The sequence below is a fragment of the Cucumis melo genome, chromosome 7 (assembly GCF_025177605.1).
Source record: "Cucumis melo cultivar AY chromosome 7, USDA_Cmelo_AY_1.0, whole genome shotgun sequence".
NCBI classification, from domain to species: domain Eukaryota; kingdom Viridiplantae; phylum Streptophyta; class Magnoliopsida; order Cucurbitales; family Cucurbitaceae; genus Cucumis; species Cucumis melo.
This window is the reverse complement of record NC_066863.1, coordinates 4,442,487-4,464,167: the sequence shown is the minus strand read 5'-3', so window position 1 is coordinate 4,464,167 and position 21,681 is coordinate 4,442,487. Positions and strand designations below refer to the sequence as shown.

General features: G+C 33.1%; 3 protein-coding genes across 19 annotated transcripts; all 3 read right to left on the bottom strand.

The window, feature by feature from the left end:
- Window positions 1-375: 375 nt before the first annotated feature.
- Window positions 376-6,160, bottom strand: LOC103501778 (protein yippee-like At5g53940). 17 transcript variants are annotated; one of them, XR_007822640.1, is made up of 9 exons: window positions 5,806-6,160; window positions 5,303-5,346; window positions 3,848-3,956; window positions 3,661-3,716; window positions 3,384-3,581; window positions 3,186-3,237; window positions 3,093-3,105; window positions 2,025-2,129; window positions 376-1,906 (listed from the first exon to the last, which is right to left on the bottom strand). XR_007822640.1 is itself a non-coding variant. In XM_017047599.2 (5 exons), the coding sequence occupies exons 1-5, from the start codon at window positions 5,899-5,901 to the stop codon at window positions 3,497-3,499; spliced, it is 390 nt and encodes a 129-aa protein (XP_016903088.1). In that variant the 5' UTR covers window positions 5,902-6,160; the 3' UTR covers window positions 3,361-3,496. The 17 variants fall into 17 exon arrangements, 1 of the variants encoding a protein (XP_016903088.1); XR_007822636.1 differs by having other exon boundaries at window positions 376-1,121; window positions 1,740-1,813; window positions 2,025-3,237; XR_007822634.1 differs by having other exon boundaries at window positions 3,093-3,237.
- Window positions 6,161-12,059: 5,899 nt separating this feature from the next.
- LOC103501853 (ethylene-responsive transcription factor 4) lies at window positions 12,060-13,259 on the bottom strand. The gene has a single exon (XM_008465578.3). It carries the CDS (start codon window positions 12,835-12,837, stop codon window positions 12,262-12,264), a length of 576 nt encoding a protein of 191 aa, XP_008463800.2. The 5' UTR covers window positions 12,838-13,259; the 3' UTR covers window positions 12,060-12,261.
- Window positions 13,260-17,054: 3,795 nt separating this feature from the next.
- On the bottom strand, window positions 17,055-20,581 carry LOC103501779 (30S ribosomal protein S20, chloroplastic). Its single transcript, XM_008465475.3, has 3 exons — window positions 20,265-20,581; window positions 19,996-20,162; window positions 17,055-17,438 (listed from the first exon to the last, which is right to left on the bottom strand). Exons 1-3 carry the CDS (start codon window positions 20,419-20,421, stop codon window positions 17,208-17,210), a joined length of 555 nt encoding a protein of 184 aa, XP_008463697.1. The 5' UTR covers window positions 20,422-20,581; the 3' UTR covers window positions 17,055-17,207.
- Window positions 20,582-21,681: the final 1,100 nt, after the last annotated feature.

Sequence of the window (21,681 nt, the reverse complement as noted above, 5' to 3'; positions counted from 1 at the left end):
CGACGTTTCACTTATGCTCCAATAACATTCAGTACATTTATAGCAATAAAAAAAAAAGATCAATGATTTCCACATGATTTTTTGTAAAGTTAATTGAAGTTGATGAGCAAAACAATGAACGTAAAAAGCACATTCATTTTCTTTCAAAATAAATGCTTTCAAGCCATGGAACTCACCTTGCATATTACTTACTCCATCATATCCTTGTCCTCGCAAATTAGCAATATTTAACCCATGTTGAGAGAAAAAACCATCAATAGCTTCCTTAAGTGATAAGACACTTGTATTATTGACATGGATTATTCTAATAAATCATTCAATCACCTCTAACCTAGATTACAAAATGGAGGCACAGTCACTACACTAGAACCAAAATTTTGAAAAATTAAAGCATTATTTAATATATATTATAATCTGACACTTCAAAATTAATATTAAAATACAAAAATCGATAATGTGAGGAGAGCACGTGCCCCGCTGGCCCTTAATAAATCCGCCCCTGCCTCTAAAGTCTATAGAATCAAAATCCGGCCAGCAAGAAGCATCGACATAAAGAACAAAACGACCAAGATTACCAAAAGGACTAAGAAAACTCATTCTTGTTGCCCAACACCACAAAAGAGGAATGTCCATAGTAGCTGTGAACATACTCTAGTCCAAACACTCCGAAATGACATCGATGGAACCAATAAATTATGAGAAATTGTATTACAACTTCTGCAAATGGCTCGAGGCCCAATACAAACTACAACAAAATCAGAACGCTAAAAGGAAATAAACAACTCAACCCACTGAAAACAATCAAAAGAATCAAATGTTTCCAAAAGGAAAAATGGTAGACCAAATTTGTTAGGCTCTATAACAACCAAAGAAAGCATCTTCCGTTGTTTCCTATAATAAGGCTGAACCTCAATGTGCCGAATATAAAGATTAAAACACGTAGGCAACAAATTTCAAGTAGCTTTCGAAACAAATCATTATACCTTGAAGAGACTTTTTGAGCTCCATAAACTTTTCCACCATCGGACCTAAACATCCTCACTAGAGGTAGAGGAACATTTGTAAAGAAGCATAACCTCATTTATCAAAGTGCCACAACCACCCTTCATCGAACAGTTTGGCTAAGCAGGATTCCAAAAATAACCTCATAGTCAATAGATTGAAAATTGCTCAAACTTACCTAAATCCCTCTATCTTTACATGGTTATAAAATCCAACACTAGGAGATCTAAAGCACTAGATTCAGTGTAATAGGATGAAAAGCAGAAAGCCTTGGAATTCAAGGATCACTAAACATATGAGTTGATACTCCAGTACCAATGCTTGTGCGAGGTCCAAATTTCAACAAATTAATACCCAAAACAAAACCTTTCCAAAAAAACAAACAATTTTGAGAAACCTTAGTTTGCAAAAGAATAGAAGGAAAATATCTCCCTAGTAACACCTTAGCAACCAAGGAAGAGCAAGGATTGTTTAAAAAACACCAAGCTTGCTTAAAAACACCAAACTTGTTTAGCGAGGAGAACTTGGTTAAAGACCTCAAATCCCTACAACTCAATCCACCCACATCATAGGAAGACAGTTTATCTCAAGACAACAAATGCATATTGACCTTTCGCCTCAACCACAGTTAAGCATACAAACACATAATATACTTGCAAAAACCTGTAGGCACCTGAAACAACCCATCACAAACGTAGGAATTTCATGAACCACACTCTTAATTAACACCTCCTTACCTCCCATCAAGAAAAAAACGGCTTTTTCAACCTTGTAAACATTTCCAAATTTGTTCTTTGCTATGCCGAAAATCCTGAGATTTACAACGGGAGAAGATCAACGACATCCCAAGATAGATACAAAGAGACCCCACTGCATTAACTTGAATAATTGGCTGATAATCAGACTGAACAATAAAAGAGAAAACCATACACAATTTATATTCACGCTTTTCCCGACTGCTTTCTAGTAAAATTAAGAATTTGTTTGAAAGAAAAAGAAAAAAATAATTATTGACCAGACACCTTTAAAAATAAGGCTTTCATGAGCAAAGAAAGATGAGCAATAGGAGGGCAAATTCAGGCCGGGCAAATATCAATCCATGACTGACTTGACAACTGATAAGCCTTCTGTAGAAGAAAAAGAGATAGGAGACAAAGATGACCTTGACAAAGACAGCTAGTAGGAGAATCATGCTCGTAGGACAACCATACGAGTAAATAGGACAAAGAAATAGAGCGACTCCATAAGAAAAAATATCAAATATAAGAGTGACTTCATAAGAAAAGAAAGGAAAAGAAATTCAAAAACCTGTAAGATTGAAAATTGAGAGTTCAACAATTTTAAGTGCATTTATGCAATTTAATGAGTTATTATTGCACAATAATTAACAATTGATCCACATGCTAATTTATGACAATCATAAAATCAATAATTAACCTACCTTGTAACGTGACCATAACTCAACCAGTAAAGTGTTCTACATTAATGATTCCAACGTATTCTTAAACTAAACTACATGTACCATTCTTTTTAATGGATAAAATTGTAATGTTCCATCAAAATTATACAGCCACCAATCTTTTGCCAAATGTGCAGTTTTAAATTATACAAGAGATTAATTATAACAAATATAGCAGTAAAAAAACAATCATAATATTTTAATGCAACCACCACATTAAACAACCTATACAAATATATCGATATAAGAAATATGAAAAAGGTAACATATTTATCCATACAGCATTTGAACCAAACCAAAATCATGGGGCCCAGTTTAAGGTGAAGTTCTCTATCTTTCTAACCCTACAACATTTGAGTACCAAACAAACTCATAGAATATTAAATCTTACGTAGACAACTACATTAGCTCATTATCTCTAAATCCTTTATTATATATGTGGCCATTATTGACAACTAAGCCAAATCATGATGGTCTAGTCAAGGTCTCTTATGCCGTTCAAGAATTTGGTCAATTTCAACAAAATTTTAAAACAAGTTTTTCAAAAACCAAGTATTCTATTAACTTGAGAACAACTCAATAGGTTAAAGCATACATCATTAACTAAAAGGATTAAGGTTCATATTTTCACCTCCACGTGTTAGCTGAAAACAGGAAAAATACATTTGTTGATCATTCTGAAAGCTCGGGTCTCAACAATTAATATCAATGACCAAAAACTTACATCATAGTTTGGGAGCCTGCAGCAGCTTTATATGACTTAGAGGCGAACTCAACTACAGAGTCAAATGGGTCAAAAGAGTTAGAAAGGGAGAATCAGCCGGCAATTGAAAGTTAGTGAAATTGTTGCACTGAAAATAAGGAACAAAATGGAGTGATGAACTAGAAGGGTTGGAGAATTAAGAAAAACGGGCATGCCTACCTAGATAACTCTGCATTTACATAGTCCAGACATCGTTCGATTATATTCAAACACGAACATCATCCTTTGGTAATTATTATGATTTACTGTATACTACATGATAAAATCTCGCTCTAATTTTCTTCGCTATCACTGACACTAGATCGGGAGTCTATAAAGAAGCCAGTCGAGAATTCAATGTCGTCAACTATCCTCCCCCTGGTTCAAGAAACATATACAAAATATTCAAGTAAAGAAAGTTGAGAAGAAAAAAGTGATACAAGTTAACCAATCTCACCTTTCAAGAACATACTTCCCCTCTTTGTACTTTTGGCTCTTCTCATGCGCTGCCTCCTGAACGAAATTATGAGTTATACAAAAGAAAAATTAAAAAATAATCATTTTGTCGCACAATGGATCTAATACATATTGGTTAACCAAATGCATTTCTTTTCCAGATGTGGAGGATGATGGGGAGAGCTTACATATTTCCACCCGACAATTTGTCCACATGTGCAACAAAATATGTCTGCTACAGTGTGCAATCCTGAGAGCATCATCCTCTCTTCCAATGCTCCAAAAGAAATGTTTATCCTATATGAAGAACTCGAAAACAGAAGTGAGATAATACCAATCAGAATGCTTTGTAATGATAAGAACATGGAAAACAATACACATTGATAATTTGTACATAACAAATGAAAGAAAAGATGCTTGTCTCTCTCTCCGTCTCACCTACCACAGAGAAGTTGGAGCCTCCAAAAGACTCAACACTTTTGGATTGAGTTTATTTGAAGGATTGCCTAGGCTGCGTGGACCACATAATTTACTACCCCAATTTCTCACAAACAGTCAAATATATTAAGTGCCAGGTAGCTCGGTTGGTTTCTGTTTGTTGTTTTTAGTTTATCATATTTGTGATATTACCCTGCCCTACAACTCCACGAGAAATCTTCACACATTGGCTCCAAAGATATTAAAGAATTTCCCTTATCAAGCTTTCTACCCAGAGGCTTGGACCCAAGACCTTAGAGAACTTCCTCCAAAATATCAGAAGCCATTGTCACTAGGACCACCCACCCAAGGAAAAACAACGAGACAGTTTGTTGTAACCCATTTCAAACTTCTGGAATTTAAATGACTAAAAATAATTACTAGATGTGTTTTCTATTTGTTGTTCAGTCTACCAAATTCCAAAATTCGAAGCAATTTCTCTAATATCTCTCTACATGCTCTCTGAGCATTCGCTCTACTAAATTTTACAAATGTACACTTTCAGAGTACTGTCTCTATACAAACTTCAAAATTCATATATGTACACATTCTCGTCACTATTTTAACTTCAACTAAAATTGGAAGAAGTGCCAGCAGAACATTGGAATACTAGAATGGATAGGAAGTCGCCGGGGCCCTAAAACTCCTTGTTCACACTTATGCAATAAGAAACATGCTTGATATTAGACTTCTAACAAGTAGTTATGATCCAAAATCAATAATAGCATGGATTACACAGAACATATGACTGCCTTTCTTAGCTAGCTCAAGAAGGAAATTAATCAAATACAAACTGATCGTTGCCGTTTCACCAATACAAAATAATAAATGTAGTTTCGTTCTTATATAAGTTACAGTGAAGGGTTCTGCTTCTGCACACTAAAATAGTACAATTACATCAAATAAGCCCTTATAAATTAAGGTCAGTTTCTACAACTTATGTTTTGGCTACCTACAGTTTACTTGCACGAACCATGGTCCTTTTTTGGATGGATAGACAACATGAACTATGACTTAAATACATGAGGATCTATGACATTAATAATAATATATAAATTAGTTCAATCTGTCGACATTTGGCGTGCATAATAATAGGAAATACGAATTGTAAATCCATAAATATTAAACAACCAACAGCAATTCCGACCAAAAGAAAGAGAACTCACGCGTTATTGAAAAGGTATGCTTTTCCACGGCGGCAATGAAAGGCCTGATTGAATAAGAGAAAAATAAGTTTAAGACGAACGCAGAAAAACAAAACACAAGAAGCTGTGCTAGAAATGTAAAATAGTTATCTATCTTTTAAAACAAACTCCGAGTAAAAGCATAGCAATTAACAGCAATTGAAACCGTTTTCCATCTCAGATTACTAGACTATGAAGAGTGAATTCAAGCTCAAAGACTGAGAGTTCAAATAACCGCTATGAAATCTGGCAGTGCCAAAGAATCTCTAATCCTGAGAAATTTAACAACTCGCAATTATCGACCAATTTCATTTCAAAAAACAATTGCAGTCAAAACCCCACAAAGGTTCTGCTCTAAAAAAACTAGAACTAACATAGTTGAGCAATTAGAACTTCAATTACTCAACTAAGATACAATACAAGCAACTGATGTTTAAACGCCTCCCATAGAAACATGCTTAAAAAAATCATATATCTGTACATACCCGAGATGCAAGGTCGTCGAAGAGAGCTAACTGCGTATTGCAGTATTTGCATCTGTAAGACCTCCCTTCTCTTTCCACGACAAAAACCCGTCCCATCGCACTCTTCCGTCACTTCACGCTCCTCTAAGCTCCCGTCTTCCGCCTCAGCTTCAACGGGGAAGGATTACGCCACAGTCAGTGGCTTGAAATTTGAGAAAAGTGAAAACCGCCTTTTGTCCCTAAATCCGTCCATCTTCCAGTACGAAAAGGACACGATCACCGCCATCGTTGACAAGAAGCTATAAGATTTGGGCCATTGGACGTCGGTTCCGATGAACGGAGAATGGGTTCAATTTTGGGCCTCCTGACTTTTTCTTTCTTCATATTTTTCGTATTTTGTTATTATTATAAGATATGTACAAATATTATAACAATTTACGGAAACTATCGTAAACATAACAAAATACAAAACTATTTACGCACCTGTATCAAAGTCAGTTGGCCATTTTTAAATATTTTAGATTTGTCTTTCATCTGTCTTCCTCATCTATTTCATCTTCTTCGTTCTTCCCCTCCGATTTCGTCTTTCTTTAATCTTTCCATCGTTTTTGTTCTTTTTTCGTTTCGATTTCTTTCCGTCGTCTTTTCCTATTCTTTTTTTTCGCTGCGATTTCTTTCCATCGTCTTTCTTCTTTTCTTTTTTATGTGTTTGCATTTGGGTAACCAAATCTAAACGATTTTGTATAACACTGTGTACAAAAAAAAATAGCAAAATCTAATGTGTATAAGACTGTGTACAAAAAAATATGAATAACCAAATGTAAACGATCTTGTAAAAAAAAAGAACGAGTAAAAAAAATAAAAGATTGTGTATAAAGAATCTTGAAAAAGAATCATGTCAATGTAAGCGATCGTTTAAAAAGAGTTGTGTATAAAATCAAACGTTAAAAAAATCATGCCAATGTAATTGAGTATAAAATCAAACGTTAAAGTGATTTTTGAACTACTAAATACATGTGTTATATTGATATTAAACCATTTTAAGAACAATGTCCTCCTGTGTGTATCAGGCATGAAGTAATAACAAAGGTGGTGGATGACAAAGTAATGATAGTTCTTTTTCTTAAAGAAATTTAGCATCATTAGAAAAGTTGTCTTCGATGATGTCTAACAAAGCAATTGAAAATATTTTACAACTAATTTCTTTAAAAAAATTGTCTTTTACGATGTCTAACAAAGCAATTGAAAATATTTCACGACTGACACATCAAGGTTTATTTTCTTCCATCGTTACTTATAAGTAATTTTGAGTCATTTTAGCTTTATAATAATTTGTTTACACCCAATAAGTGAATTACCGAAGAAATTTCATCTAAAAGTCAACATATACGGAGGATAATAAATAAGAACACAAGTAGTTGACATAATGGATATAGTTAAACTAACACGCTCTCAACAAAAAATAAAAATCAGAAAAATCGATTCTAATCAGCAACGTTGAAATTATGCATGTATGCAAATTCTATAACAATTTGAAATTTATGCTAAATCATTGCCAAAAATATTTACTTACTAAATCAACTGTATATCATTTTAATGTTTCATATTTGAGATTAAAAAAATTCTCAAAATGAAAGTTCCTACCAATTAAATTAAAATAAAATAAATTTAAAAATTGAGTACTTAGTTAGAAATTAAAAAAGATTTAACTTTGGCTTTTTTTTAAACAAGAGTAGTCTTCCCTTGATGGTTTAGCTAAATAAAATAGAAATTTATGGTCCTACTATATGATATTTTATTTTCTATTGAAATAATTCAATATAAAAAGAAATTTGAATTTTTTAAATTAGAAGATTAATTATTCTCAAATATACCAAAAGATCATAACCGGTGATGTTAAAAATGGATCAATCGTAAAATTTGTTTTATAGGAGAGATTCGTTCAAGTGCCTTCACGACAAAAAATAGTAAGTACGAATATGGGGTCTAACCACACACACTCCAAAGTTTAAGTGAGTTTAGTATGTATGAGTAGCTAGAAAATAGATAAAATAATGAATATTTAAGTGTATTTGGGCATACCTTCAACCAATGGCCTAGGTTGTTTATACAATATGGTGATTTGTAATCGATGCTTGGGTCATAATTGAGCCTCTTAATTAAACTTCCACGACCATTGAGCTCATAATTAATGAGTGGTTACACTTACCATTATGATAGACACATCCTCCTAATGGAGCTCTTTATGACATTTACTCGTTCGGATTATGAACAATTTCACATTCAATGCCCTCGATGTCTTGCCTTGTGGGTACTATGAGCTCTCTTTGGTATTGTGGTAGTAGTGTTTTCCCTTGTGGGTCCTCTTGCTTTCAGAAAGTTAGGCTCTCCTTAGTAGGTCATTCTCTTGTAAGTCCTCCTCTTGAAAAGAATCATAGGAGAAAGAGAATGACCTACTAAGGAGAGTAGGCTACTTAGTATCCTTTTAGGAGGCTAGAATTTTTTTGGTTAAGCCTTCCTACTAAGGCTCTTTTCAGGATAATCTCTCTTAGATTTTGTTAAGCTTGTCTTGAGCTCTCTCCAAGCTTGCTTAGATTTATTTAATAGATCCTGAAAAGAGTCATATTAAAAGAGTCTCACTTAGGTTTGTTTAATTGATCCATTGGGCTAAAACAAGGTCACCCTATAGGTTTATCGATTTTTCATCCGGCTCTCCTAAGTAGGCTAAAATTCACTCACAACAACAATGTATCAATGCAAACCACTATATACGTTAATTTATTACAAATAGATTGTAATATTTTACTGTGTTTGTAAATATGGTAAGATAAATGTGATTCTTAAAGATAAATTTTGAAGTAGGTTAAAATGTTAGAGAACAATTATTACAAAATTTGAGTAAAGAGAGCTTAAAAGCGAGTCGGTTACCTGACATCCAACAGAAAGGCAGCTTTTAAAGCCGCCTCATACTGTCCAGCCGCCCCATCTCAAAATTAATTAATAAATAAATAAATCAATATCATAATTAATAATAATAATAATAATAATAAAAACCACGTGGCAGTGGGAATCAAAAGCAAAGCAAAGCAAAGTCACGGCCCCCGGCCTTGGTTTGAAATCTGCCGACGCGCCGGCTTTAACTGTCTGTCTCATTCAGACACCTCACCGCCACAGCAGCCGACCTACCCATTTTTATCCGTACATATAAGCTACGTGCAACCTCATGATTGGCCTCCATTTCCGGATCCTGCACCGCCAACATAACAGTCGTGTGTGACGGGTTCCACTCCACGCGCATTGTGGTTCCCACCCCCCCCCCCCCCAATCCTTTTCGACACGTGGATCCGATCCATCTTCTTTTGTTGCTCCTCCGCCTTTTATTAACAAACTGTTTTGGACTCCTTCCTTATTTTCTTCTGCTTCTTTTTTACTTTTTTCAAAATAATTTTTTTTAAAATAAACTAAGAAGATTCGCACCAAGATTTAAGTTGATTTTTTGTGTTTTATTTTTATTCTTATAAATTATGTGTTTCTCTTCCTTAGACTTCATCAAAGCCGCGTTTTAATAGGAAAATTAATGTAGTTTTTGTCTCTCTCTCTCTCTCTCAAAATTTATAAATAAATATTTAATTTTAAATAATATCTACATTCATGTTCTCTCTTACTCAGACTATTTTGTTATGCTTAAAAATAAAAGATCACACTATGATGCCATAAAATTCATTTACTAAAATGTCAATTTTATATTTGCAGGTACATTTATTTTCAAAATCACAAAGTAGTAAATTGTGTGTATTATGTACTTTACTCAATTAAAAATTATGAGAATAATTTGTAATTTAAATAATATGTATATCTAATCATTCCTATAACAACTATAATTAAAAATGTAAGAATTAAAATAGAATTTATAGGTAAATATTGTCTTGGAGGTTAAGGCTTTTGGGGAATTCCTCCGACATTAAGGAATTTATATAAATGAATTAATATAACATAAGGGCATGTGGTGGCGTCAGAGGTGGGCACCAAATTGACAAAATTACCTTTTCTTTTCATGAAAGAAATTACTTTTCTGTGTGATTCTTTTTTCTTCTATTCCTGGTTGAGAAATATATGCGAAAATAATTAATGTTTTATTGTATTTTCTTATTTAGTAGAGAGAGAAAAAATACGAACCATTGATTGGGAATTTATCTTCAGCACACGTGTCCAGAAATGAAAGGTGAAATGGTGATCACGAGGGGCGGTCAGATATGCACAGTAAAAAGTGCGCCCCCACGCCTATCCATCATGAACCTGCCCACACCATTTTCTACCGCCCATTAATTAATAAAAGGTTTTTAAAATATATGTAAAATATACCCTAAATAAATAAAAATTTATTTGAATCCTATTCTTTTCATTCAATTTTTAATATTTTTCTATTTTTACTTTTAAATTTTTTTATAAACATCTAATCGTAGACTTTAAACTTCATCAAAATTCTTGATTTTTTTTTTATTTAAGGGTGAGTTAAGATTGTACTCAGCTTAGAATTTAAGAGGAAGATCGATGAAAATTTTAATAGGCTTGCCCAAAACTTAAATTTCTTTTTCTTTTATCTTTTTTATTTTTCATACTTTTGTTTCAAATTGAAATCTTTAAACATCGGCGATAAGTACAATCAAATAATAAATGCAACTCACACAAAAAAATATACGTAATGTATGTAATTTTTCAAACATAAGGCATCATTGTTGTGTGATATTATTGAAGACTAATCAATTTAAGAATTTGGGATATCGATTATTACCAACACAGTGTATTTTAAAAGTTTGTAATTACGAGTTGATTGATTAATATTGAAAAACAATAAAATATAATCAAGTACCATTCAATTACAACTGCAGCTAATAATGTTAGTAATAACTAGTGAGACAACAGAGTAGATTAACACATGAGAATTTGATAACCCAGCCAATATTGCCTACATCTGGGGAGCTGCGTACAACTCGAATGAGTAATTTTATAGTCACTATAAACACCAAAACATCAATATAGCTTATTTGTACTTCTCAATACTATAACTATATTACATGTGTATTAACATCAGACTCCAGGCTCCCCTGGAATAAAGAAGACTCCCGTCAACAGCGTCTGATGGTCAAGCTTCTCCTGAACGTATGCGTGAATCAACTAGGAATCAAACTAACCACAGATTCATTCTGTATATTACTCATATGCAAAACTCAACTCTAAGTAATCATGTTGCTTCAGAAGTCATAAGATCAAGCTACCTTTTGTTACGACCGCTTCAATGATGCAACGAAACTTTTCTCTATGTTTCTGCGTAATCCAACCAATATTCGAAACTCATATATATCCAGATATATATAAAACTTGTATCTTAAATAAGATTTCAAAATATAGGAGAATCAAATATTCATTGAATATCTTCTCTTTTAAAAATAAATAAATCATTTAATTAAGAGATATTCTTTTAGACAAAGAACACTTCAACATGGATGAGTCAAAATTAAAATTGAGAGTACAGAGAGACGAGGTTCATGAGAACAAAGGTGGAGGTTAAGATGGCAAATATAAAGCTCGATGGAGACCACATCAATCAATTAGACCTAAAAATGCTATTTTGATGAAACTTGTCGAGATCCATAAATAAACCCATGTATAGTAATGCCTTTCTAAACCCTAAATTAATCTTCTAAATGATCAAAATAATTACATAATCTAACACGTATAAATAAAAAAAATGGTCAATAGAAATTCATATATAGGTTCATGAACTTCCTTTACAAGGATAAATAACAACAACAGACGTAAAAACTTTGATTTGAAATTAAAATAAACAAATATATTATTATTTAAACATTGAATTAATTACGTTCATGAATCTCTAAATATGTTACTAAATTAAAGTAATCTGCTTAGTAAATGGTCTAGAGTTGATTCGTTTAACCACACAATCAAAAGTTCGTATTATATTAATGAGTGTATTTATAATTATTTTTCACATTCTCTCTCCTTTTATTATAAAAAATAATAGTAATAATAATAAATGATGAATGCAATTAATTTCTGGGCCCGCCGCCGCCCCCACTACGGCCGACGCGCGTTAAGGATAATATACGCTATCCTATATATAAATAAAACGAAACGACAGGTCGGCTCTCTTGTAATCCGTGCCGGTATTCCAGATCTGCTCTCTCTCTCCTACGTGTCGTTCTATATAGTTTTAATTTAATATCCGGCTTCGTTTCCGAGAAAATACAAAGAAATTAAAATTAAATCCTAAATTTAGTAAAATTCAAATCGGAGAAATTCTTTGATATCTATACAATACAGCTTCTCATATATATTTTTATATATATTTCTAATCTCATTCTGGTCGAATATTTCATTCAATCCTTGAAATGGATTTTACGGATATTAAATTAGAAAATTAGTTCAAATTCAAAATGAAAAAGAAAACACGGATCCTCAAACAACTTCCACAGCTGGGAGATTGAGGTCAAAATCCAACGGCCGGGATTTTCGCGTAGTGTCGAAATCAACTACAGATGACGAATCGGAGTCGCTTGCACCGGCGGCGGCGGCGGTAACGGTACGACGAAAGTCACTGATCTTCTCCGCCTGAGCAAACGCATCGAAGAAGAAAATTGGACGGGAAATGCCTGGCGCGTGGATGCCTCCGTCGAGGTAAGGATTCGACGGCGTTGGCGATGGGGAAGAGGACTCGACGGTGCTGCTGTGGCTGGGACTACTACTGCAAGCGGATTTATGGAAGTTGGTGTGGTTGTTATCAACGATTAGGAAATGGTTTTGAACAGGGAAATTAGTTTTGGCATTTGCGCCTCTGAATTCACGCGCAGCCGTGTCGTAAGCACGCGCCGCTTCTTCCGCAGTATTGAATGTGCCAAGCCAAACCCTAGTCTTCTTACGTGGGTCCCGGATTTCGGCAGCGTAGCGACCCCACGGCCTCTTTCTGACGCCTCTGTAGCGGGTCTCTTTGGAATTGGGCGGCGCGGCGGATGTCGACCGGTCTCCGGCAGCCATATTGTGAAAAGAAGCGGTGGAGAGAGAGAGTTAGGTGTTATAGTGAGAGAGAAATTGATGTGAACTGAAATTTGAGGGGAAAAGGAGGGGAGGGGGAGGTTATATAGGAAGAAAGGGAGAAGTTTTCAATTTTAATTATTTTGTTTTTTTTTTAAAAAAAAAAAAAAAAAGGGGTAAATTTGGAGCGTAAATTTGGGGAGCGTATAAATCACGGACAGCGCACGTGGGCGATGGAGGGTTTGGGAAAAAGAGAAAAAGAAAGGAAGGAGAGGCGTGGGTGAGCTGATGAATATATTTCAAAGCTCAGTCAACGACGCTTTTGACCGTTTTATTTCTTTTAAAAACCTCAGCCGCCGCGCCGTTTCCTCCACACGCGTGGGCCCCCACCTGGCGCGTTAAATAATTTCAGTAACACATAATTTTGTAATATCTTTTATTTTGCACAATCATAAAAATTGTACAAAATATGTACCTAAACTTTTTAAATTAAAAAAAAAAAAAAATTGTCCTTAAAACTTTAAAAATTCATTCAAATATATTCATATCCTTCCTTCTGAATAACAATTCATTACAATTTTGTTTAAGAATGGATCCCAATTATTGAAAAGTTTTATAAATATTCTTAAACTTAAAAATATAAATAAAAAACCTTTCATTAATCTAAATTTTACACCAAATTTTTTAGTAACCAAAATATAAAGCAAAATTTTAAGTTAAAACTATATTTTTAAAATTTCACTATTATATCAATATTTTCACATTCCCATGGATCTAATTTCGATAAAATGGATGAATTGATATTTTTATTACATCTTTACAAAAATCTACGAAACACAATAAATAAACATCAAAATGACCATAATATAAATATAATATAAATAATAGACATGTTTACTTATTTGAAAATAATAAAATATGTCTTTGGTAATTTAAATTTATTGTTTTTATTTTTTTTATAATTTTTCCAAACATCGATCGAAGTCAAAATTACTATAAAATTAAGATATATCCATCAAGATCGATATTTTAAACCTTGATTAAAATAATAAAATTTTACAAAATTCCAAAATAAAAATTTGTCCTTCAAACATAAACAGGTAAACAAAAAAGTCTCATACTAGTTAATCTATTAAACTATCGATGTTTGATAATAATCAAATGTCTTATTTGCCAATTAATTGCATATTAATTACAACAATAACTGTAGATATTGCTTGTGTTTGTGATCTATCACTATGCGTGTTAATAGTCAAATAAATTTTAGACTATGGATTTAGCTTAAAATTTAGGTTTAATTTTGGTAGTTGAGAAAAATGGTGTAAAATTTGGACAAGTGAGAGCATTTTTTTTTTACTATTTTTAAGCTCAAGGGTTTTTATGAAACTTTATGAATAGTTCAGGGATATTTTTGAAATAAAATTTTAACGGTTACCATCCAAAACTAACGGTATTTAAAAATTTTAGGGCATTTTTGAAACGTTTGAAAGTTGAGAGGTATTTTTGACACAAACTATAAAGTTTAATAGCATTTTGTAATTTAATCTATTTCTTTTTATTAAAATCTTGTACAATTGTAAACGAATTGATCATATAAAGGAAATGAAAAATTGTCATGATCAGATTGTTAGCGACTCTACTAGACCCTTAATTGGCATGACTTGTAAGAGTTTCTCGAACGTCGAAGAATTAAAATGTCCTATAGATGAAAGCTATTGACGCGGGGTTGCAAGCTCTCTTTCATCAATTTGGGTTGTTAACGTCGTCGTTTCCTTTACTGATTGTGGTTTCTGGTTAAGCCAATGTTATTGCTGCTCTAAAAGAGATAGATGACGATCTCTCTAAAATCAAGACTTTGTCAAATAATGTGTTATCTTTTGCTTTTACTCTTGAGGTTGTCTCTTTTTCTAAAATGCCCTATATCTTGTAACTTGATTGCGCACTAGTGCCAAATTGATTGTTTTGAAGGATGGAGTGCATGTTTCTCCCCCTCATTTGTTTTCCTCTATCCTTGAACAGGGGTTTTAGTTTGTTGGTGCTACTTTGTGCGTTCAGAGTTCGTCGAAATAAAAAATTAAAAAATTGTCAATGGTGTGTATCAACAAGTTTTGATAATGTACAACCGTATTAAAGATTTATTAATGATTGTTCATCCATATTTTTCAATCTTGGGTTGAACTTATAATTTAGTATTTAACAAAACACTAAATGTTAAAAATATTTAAATGTTCAATTAACCATAAAGCTTTTTATATCTAACAGATATACTTCTTTTGAAGGCTGGAATATGCCATAGTTAGATATTTGTTTACAAATCTACTAAATGCATATTTAAAGATTTTGTAGCAAATAAACACAAATTTTAAACACCATTTCCTTACAAGTTTATCTTTATTTGTCTATTTTTAAATTAATTTTTTAAAAAAGAAACACATGAATATCCAGTTAAACTCTATATAAAAAAAAAAAAAAAACTATTATTTATATTTAATGAATTTTGTGGACGGATAAGTTTTCCTCTTGGCTTAATATCTTTGGCTCGTAGTGATTTTTGTACTTTTGTTATTCAATTTGAAATTTTGATGATCTTTTTTTTTTTTAATTTTTCAAAATTACTTTTTAAATAGTTATTCATTTTCAAAACCTAAATAGATATTTGTTTAAATTGATAACAAAACATAATCTTATGGTAGAAGAAACATTTTTCAAATTTAAATTTCCAGAAATTAAAAATAAAATCAAATAGTTAAATAGAACAAGTCTAAAGTTATAATTGAAAAAAATAAATAAATGTAAGAGTTCAAAAGAAAGAAAGAAAGAAAGAAAGAAAGAAAGAAAGAACGAGAAAGAAAATGGAAAAAAGGTTGTTTGGAAATGGGTATAGTACAAAGGTAATTGATAGTTGATGTACAAAAATTAATTGGAGGGTGGTGCGGCCACGTGGCGATAGATAAATTAAGGGGCGGCGGATTCCAACGGCGGTGGGTGTGGATCTGTGAGTGGGTCACGTGCCCTATTATGCTAGTGGGTACCACCGGTAACCGGTTGCTGACGGCAATTTCAAATTTATATCACTTTAATTAAATAAAATTATAATAAAGAGAAAATGGAAACTTCTCATTGCGGCGCCGTGTGGATCGAACTCCGGTCGGATCCTTTTACCCATTGGGAAACTGAATAGAAACTACCTTCCCTCCATCCGATGGCTCTACTTTCCTCTTCGCTCTCATTCTGCCACCTCAATATGAGATGAAACTTGTAAATATGAATAAAAATTAGACATCAAAGCAATACTTTTGGAGATAAAGAAAGGTTAGTTTTAGACTTGATTCCAAACACTAAAAATTAAAAACAAAGTGATTACTAAACAAGCATTGCAGATGATAGGTCACAAACGTCCCTAGGAGTCCACTTTTTTGAACTTCTACTCTTTAAGTTTCCTCTACTCAAAACTTCATTTTACAATGTTGGGATGTGGTCCCATTTTCTTTATTAGTTATTTACTTAATTATTGGTAATTAATTGACTTGAGGTGGTTCCATTAGGATATTCCTAAATTCCTCAAATTAAGGATGGTTTGGATGTTTGTTATGATATCCCACTGTTTTGGGAGGTTTGGAGTACCACCTTCAATTTTGTCTATATTATTGAAAAATGATAAAAGTTCAGCATGTACTTTCGAGAATTAACGTGACGATACAACATTTTGAACATAAGAAATCGATTAGCTATTTAAGGATGCGCTTGCAAGTGGCCATTGATTAAGAGGGAGTAATCCTATTAATGCTATAATTATTGTTTCTTTACAATATAGTTTTGATTGTGTCATGATGTAGATACTATATCATCGAATTGGATTACCGAAGCTATGCTTTTACGTGCTTCGGTGGAATCCAAAGCTGTGTTTTCTTTGTGCTTTTATGTGTTTATGTAGTTGTTCTTTATGTTATTAACTCTCGTACAACAATTACTAAGTGTGTTTTCTCACTTTCTTATTCAATTTTTTTGGTTGATTTTTTATTATTAAACTAATGTTAGTAAACTTTGAGGTTTTAAATATAAAGATGTAAAGCATTGTGGTGTTTTTAAAGAATAAAAAAGGGAAAGAAACAAAGATAAAAGAACATTAAAATTTTAAGTTACCCTATGAATATAAAATTTTAAGGTAATGACTTGTAAATTTTTAGGGTGTAATGGTGTTAGAAAATTGAAGAGGGAGATGAAATAGAAGTGAAACTTAAACGGTTGACATAGAAAAAGGTTCGAACTAAATACAAAAGTAAAGGAAATAGATGAAAAAAAAAGGTTGACATTTATCTACGTCAAAAAAGAATAGAATGATCTTCCACATTCATTCCTCAATAGAGAGCGCATCAGGCAGCCGCTGGTGAATCCGGGGTGTACCAGCCATGGTGGATTTCTACAGCTTTCTTTCTTCTGGCGAGCCGAGATTTTCGACGCGCTGCAGTATTTCGGTGCAGCGTGCCCGCTCTCACGGCTTTGTCGATCACGGAGTACGCTTCTGCCATAAGCTTCTCAATTGGAAGGACTTCCTCTGATTGTGCTTCAGCTTTCTTCTTGAGACCATCTAAAGCTTCCAGAACCTGGAAATGTAAGAGAGAGAGGTCATGATTGTGCTGACTAGTTCTGGAAAGAAACAGAAATTTTTTTCTTTTTCTTCACAATATCCAAAAGTAAGTATGTAGAGGATGTTTTGTTCAACCATATGAAGATTATGCTTTAGTCTTGTCCTTTAGCAGATATAAGAAAACTCTAACGCAAGAAGCCATAAAGCTTATGATTTTTTGGAAGGATGACCAAAGAAAGCTTCGCAAAAAGAATTAGGCACTTCCCTGGAGGCACCAAAAAGGAGAAGCGAGGTCCTCTTAGTCATTGGTCACACACGACTTTACAGCTTTAGGATTACCTCTAAGATCCACAAGATAACACAAGGGCCACTTATAATTAGAACGGGAAAAGATGTTAATCATATTGCATAGCTCATGCAAAGAACAGTTGATGGTCGCAACCCAAGATTCAAAAGGATCTACAGCTAAGCCAAAAGATCATTCAAACACCTTAATGCCCTTGAATAAGTTCAAGACTTGAAGACTGAGGCTGAAAAAAGATCCAAAAGAATTATACAAAATTCAGTCTAAACTCATTACCCACATGAAAACTTCCTAAAGAACCTGCCTCTGACCAATCAGAAAGGATTCAACTTTACCATTTACTAGACTTTTCTTTCTAGTCCTTTTACAGTTCTCCATCAAGTTGGGATGCTTGATAGTTTAAATTTTCTGTTACACATCAAAAGTCCAATTTAACTTAAACGATAACTTTTATAAATGAGAAAATCAGTCTTGATTACAAGATTTCTGAAGCGAAGTTCATAATTTTTTTTCTGTACTAGCCATTGTAGTCTTCATTTTTTCCCCAGTGAACAGTAACTATAATCATTTCTGAAAAAATAAGATTTTCTGCCGATCAGATTTTCACAACAAGAATCCAAACCATCGAGCTACCATTAACCTTATCAAACAAAACCATATTATGCATGTTTATATATATAACCATTTGTCCATTGGGTACTGAATACAAAATTGTAAGCATCTACTTTCCATCTCTTAATTTTACGAATTTCATCTAGTCCCCATTCAGGACAAGTCAAGATGAGGATAATCATTTTACGCATTTATCTTCAACAGCTAAAGTAATAACCGGCGACTTGCATGTTTCATAAGGAACATAAAGGGTTAAGTAACCCCTTGAGTCTTGATATAGCTCAGTTTGTCTAGAGGTACTTACAAATTAGGCACATACCACCCTAAAATTAAAATGACCCAGAAATACATTCCATACGAACCCCTTGATCACAAATCCCCCTCATTCTGCCTTTTCTCACAACAAGATTGGGCTAATACTAAATTTTGGAACACAAACCTTGGGTTGGAACCTAACATTGAGAAGGAATCAGATAGAGGCTGAAATTGAAGAATATGCAACTCTCTTTAACATTCTAGCTGCTGTTTCCTTTCATAACAGACCTGACAGGGGCCTTTGGAAGCTAGAACTCACTGGCATTTTTCCAAATAGCTCCCCTTTTTATGATTTATTCCCCTCTAATAGAAATAGTGGGCTTGTTGAAAGTCCAAGAGTAGTTATGATTTCCTTCGTTCTAATTTTTTATTATTTTAAATAAGGCTCGTATTTCCTATAGATACTTCCCCCTTTGTACCTTTATTATCATAAGACAATAATAAGAAATATCAGTATGGAGGCCCTATACTAGGATTTCCATGTAAATTTGTGTTTTATGTCTCTACTTTCAATACCCTCCATCAATGAAACCTTGCTTATGTATCATCTGATATGGAAGGGTCACTATCCAAAGAAGATTAAGTCTTTTCTTTGGGAGCTATCTAAGAAAGCCATCACAAACCATTACGAGCTCCAAAGAAGAATGCCTTACATGGTTCTGTCTCCACAATTGGTGCTCTCTCTATTTGTAAACAACAATCTGAATCAGAAATTCACCTTTTGTTATCATGCACCTTTGCCAACAGTAACACCTTTTGGAACCATTTCCTTTCTACTTCCATCTTTTCATACAAAAAAACTACTTTAATCAAGAAAAAATGAAACAATACAAAGGCATACAGAAAACCAAGCCCACAAAAACCCTTAGAGAAAGGGTTTCCAACTATAAAATATTGCCTAGGAAAAATTGTTGACACAGCTTTTATGGCACACAGCTCTTCCAGAAGATCCTATCCTTTGTCCTTCAAGGGCACGTTTCCAAAACGGGACAAAGATTTCATGAGAAAATTTCATTGGAGCGTTCTGCTGAAACATTTGGCAAGAACGGAATAGTAGAGTCTTCCAAGACAAATAACTTTCATCTTATAATTTTTTATGCTATAGTTAACATGGTAGAGACTTGGTGCAAATGCACTCCCTTATTCCACTATTAGCTATACTAATCTCCTTTCAAACTGTATGTCTCATTTAGGGGTTTTCCCCTTTCATTTGTAATTTCCTTCCATCAATGCAAAGTTCTTTCTTATAAAAGAAATATACAATACTCTGAGATAAAACGAATTCTAGAATATATCATTCCTATTATTCAAATGCGCATACAAAGGGGCAAAAATTAAGTACCTTCTTCATCCTGGTTTTAATTTCAGACTTCCGGGCTTTATTGTAAATCCGTCTTTTCTCAGCCTGCCGAGCCCTCTTGGCAGCAGAATCAGCTTTGGTCTTAGGAGCGGCCTCGCAGACCACAGAGTAACGATGCATCCTCTCAGTTTTCCTCATCGACAGACACCCTTTACGAAAATGGACAAAAGTAAGTCCAGCAGCAATTCGATAGTTTTCCTAACAAAAAAAGAATAGAAAATAGAAAAAAAAGGGAACCCATAAAAACTCACCATTGGAGAAGGCGGAAAGTGAAATGTTGGAGGAGAAACTGAGAGATCTGAGGGTGGAAGAAGATGGGGCAGCGGGAATAGAGGAGGAAAAACCATTAAGGGAAAGATTTCCGAACTTAGAAGAAAGAGCGAAGCAAGTAACTGCAGCTGCCGCCATTTATGTATAGGCGATTCTTGAAAAGAAAAACTCCAGAGGTTGAAGAAGAAGAAGAATGGTTCGTTGGCGCTTTATCCACTTGAAACGGAGCTTTACAGTATCGATTTTATCCGTATTGTTTCCGGATGTTTGGATTCGAGTTTTGTATATTCTCATTCGGTTTTCATTTTAATTCCACTCCCACCTAAGATCCGGTGTGTTAGTTATGTATGAGAAACTGCATCACATACCAAAAATTAGGAGTCTTTTCAAAAATATAAAAGACTTGTAAAATTTTTACACTTTATAAAATAATTCTAAAAACGAAAAAAGTCTAGGGATTCACTGTGTAAAATATAAAAAATATCTCATTAACTACGCCGTTAATAACGCGCGCCTAATATATTTGCGATCGTTTAGATATGGTTCACTATATAAGCAATTTTTTATATATGGTTCAATACATTTGCGATCGTTTAGATCAATATATACGCAATCGTTTAGATATGGCTACAGCCCGATCGTTAGATATGACTATAATTTATACGCAATCGTTTAAATATGACTACAACACAATACGCAATTGTTTAGACATGACTATAATTTATCGTTTAGATTTGGCTACAATTTATTTTTTCAATTCATAATTTAATTTTATTTTAGATTTGGGGACCCAAATCTAAATAATTTTTTTAAAAAAAATTAGTACACGATCTTTTTAATTCTTTTGGTATATAATCGTTTAAATTTTTTTACAAGTTTAAACTTTTTTACCCCATCGTTTAGATTTATTTACACAATCGTTTACTTATTGTTTACATTTGGTTATTTCAATTCAAATGATTTTTTTTCAATATTTTTTATATACGATCTTCATTTTTATTTTTTTTACACGATCGTTTACATTTAGCTACTCCAATCTAAATAATTTTTTTTTCAAGATCCTTTATACACAATCTTTTATTTTTTACACGATCGTTTACATTTGGCTACTTCAATCTAAATGAACTTTTTTAATATTCTTTATATACGATCTTTTAGATTTTGCTATTTTGTTGTACACAGCCTTAAAGAGGAAAAGTAGAAAGACGATAGAAAAAAAATCGAACCGAAAAAAACAATATTCTTTATACACGATCTTTTAGATTTTGCTATTTTGTTGTACACAACCTTAAAAGGAAAAATAGAAAGACGATAGAAAAAAATCGAACCGAAAAAAACGAGAAAGAAAATAAGAAAAACGATGGAGAGATTAAACGACATAAATAAAGAATTAAAAAA

What these genes read in the sequence shown, in the direction of transcription:
- LOC103501778 (XM_017047599.2), bottom strand. Translation starts at nt 5,901, where the DNA reads ATGGGACGGGTTTTTGTCGTGGAAAGAGAAGGGAGGTCTTACAGATGC. An exon ending in TCGACGACCTTGCATCTCGG is followed by an intron (nt 5,347 to 5,805) that starts GTATGTACAGAT and finishes TTATTCAATCAG; the next exon opens with GCCTTTCATTGCCGCCGTGG. An exon ending in AAATTGTCGGGTGGAAATAT is followed by an intron (nt 3,717 to 3,847) that starts GTAAGCTCTCCC and finishes AATTTCGTTCAG; the next exon opens with GAGGCAGCGCATGAGAAGAG.
- LOC103501853 (XM_008465578.3), bottom strand. Translation starts at nt 12,837, where the DNA reads ATGGCTGCCGGAGACCGGTCGACATCCGCCGCGCCGCCCAATTCCAAA.
- LOC103501779 (XM_008465475.3), bottom strand. Translation starts at nt 20,421, where the DNA reads ATGGCGGCAGCTGCAGTTACTTGCTTCGCTCTTTCTTCTAAGTTCGGA. An exon ending in ACTTTCCGCCTTCTCCAATG is followed by an intron (nt 20,163 to 20,264) that starts GTGAGTTTTTAT and finishes ATTTTCGTAAAG; the next exon opens with GGTGTCTGTCGATGAGGAAA. An exon ending in TTAAAACCAGGATGAAGAAG is followed by an intron (nt 17,439 to 19,995) that starts GTACTTAATTTT and finishes TTACATTTCCAG; the next exon opens with GTTCTGGAAGCTTTAGATGG.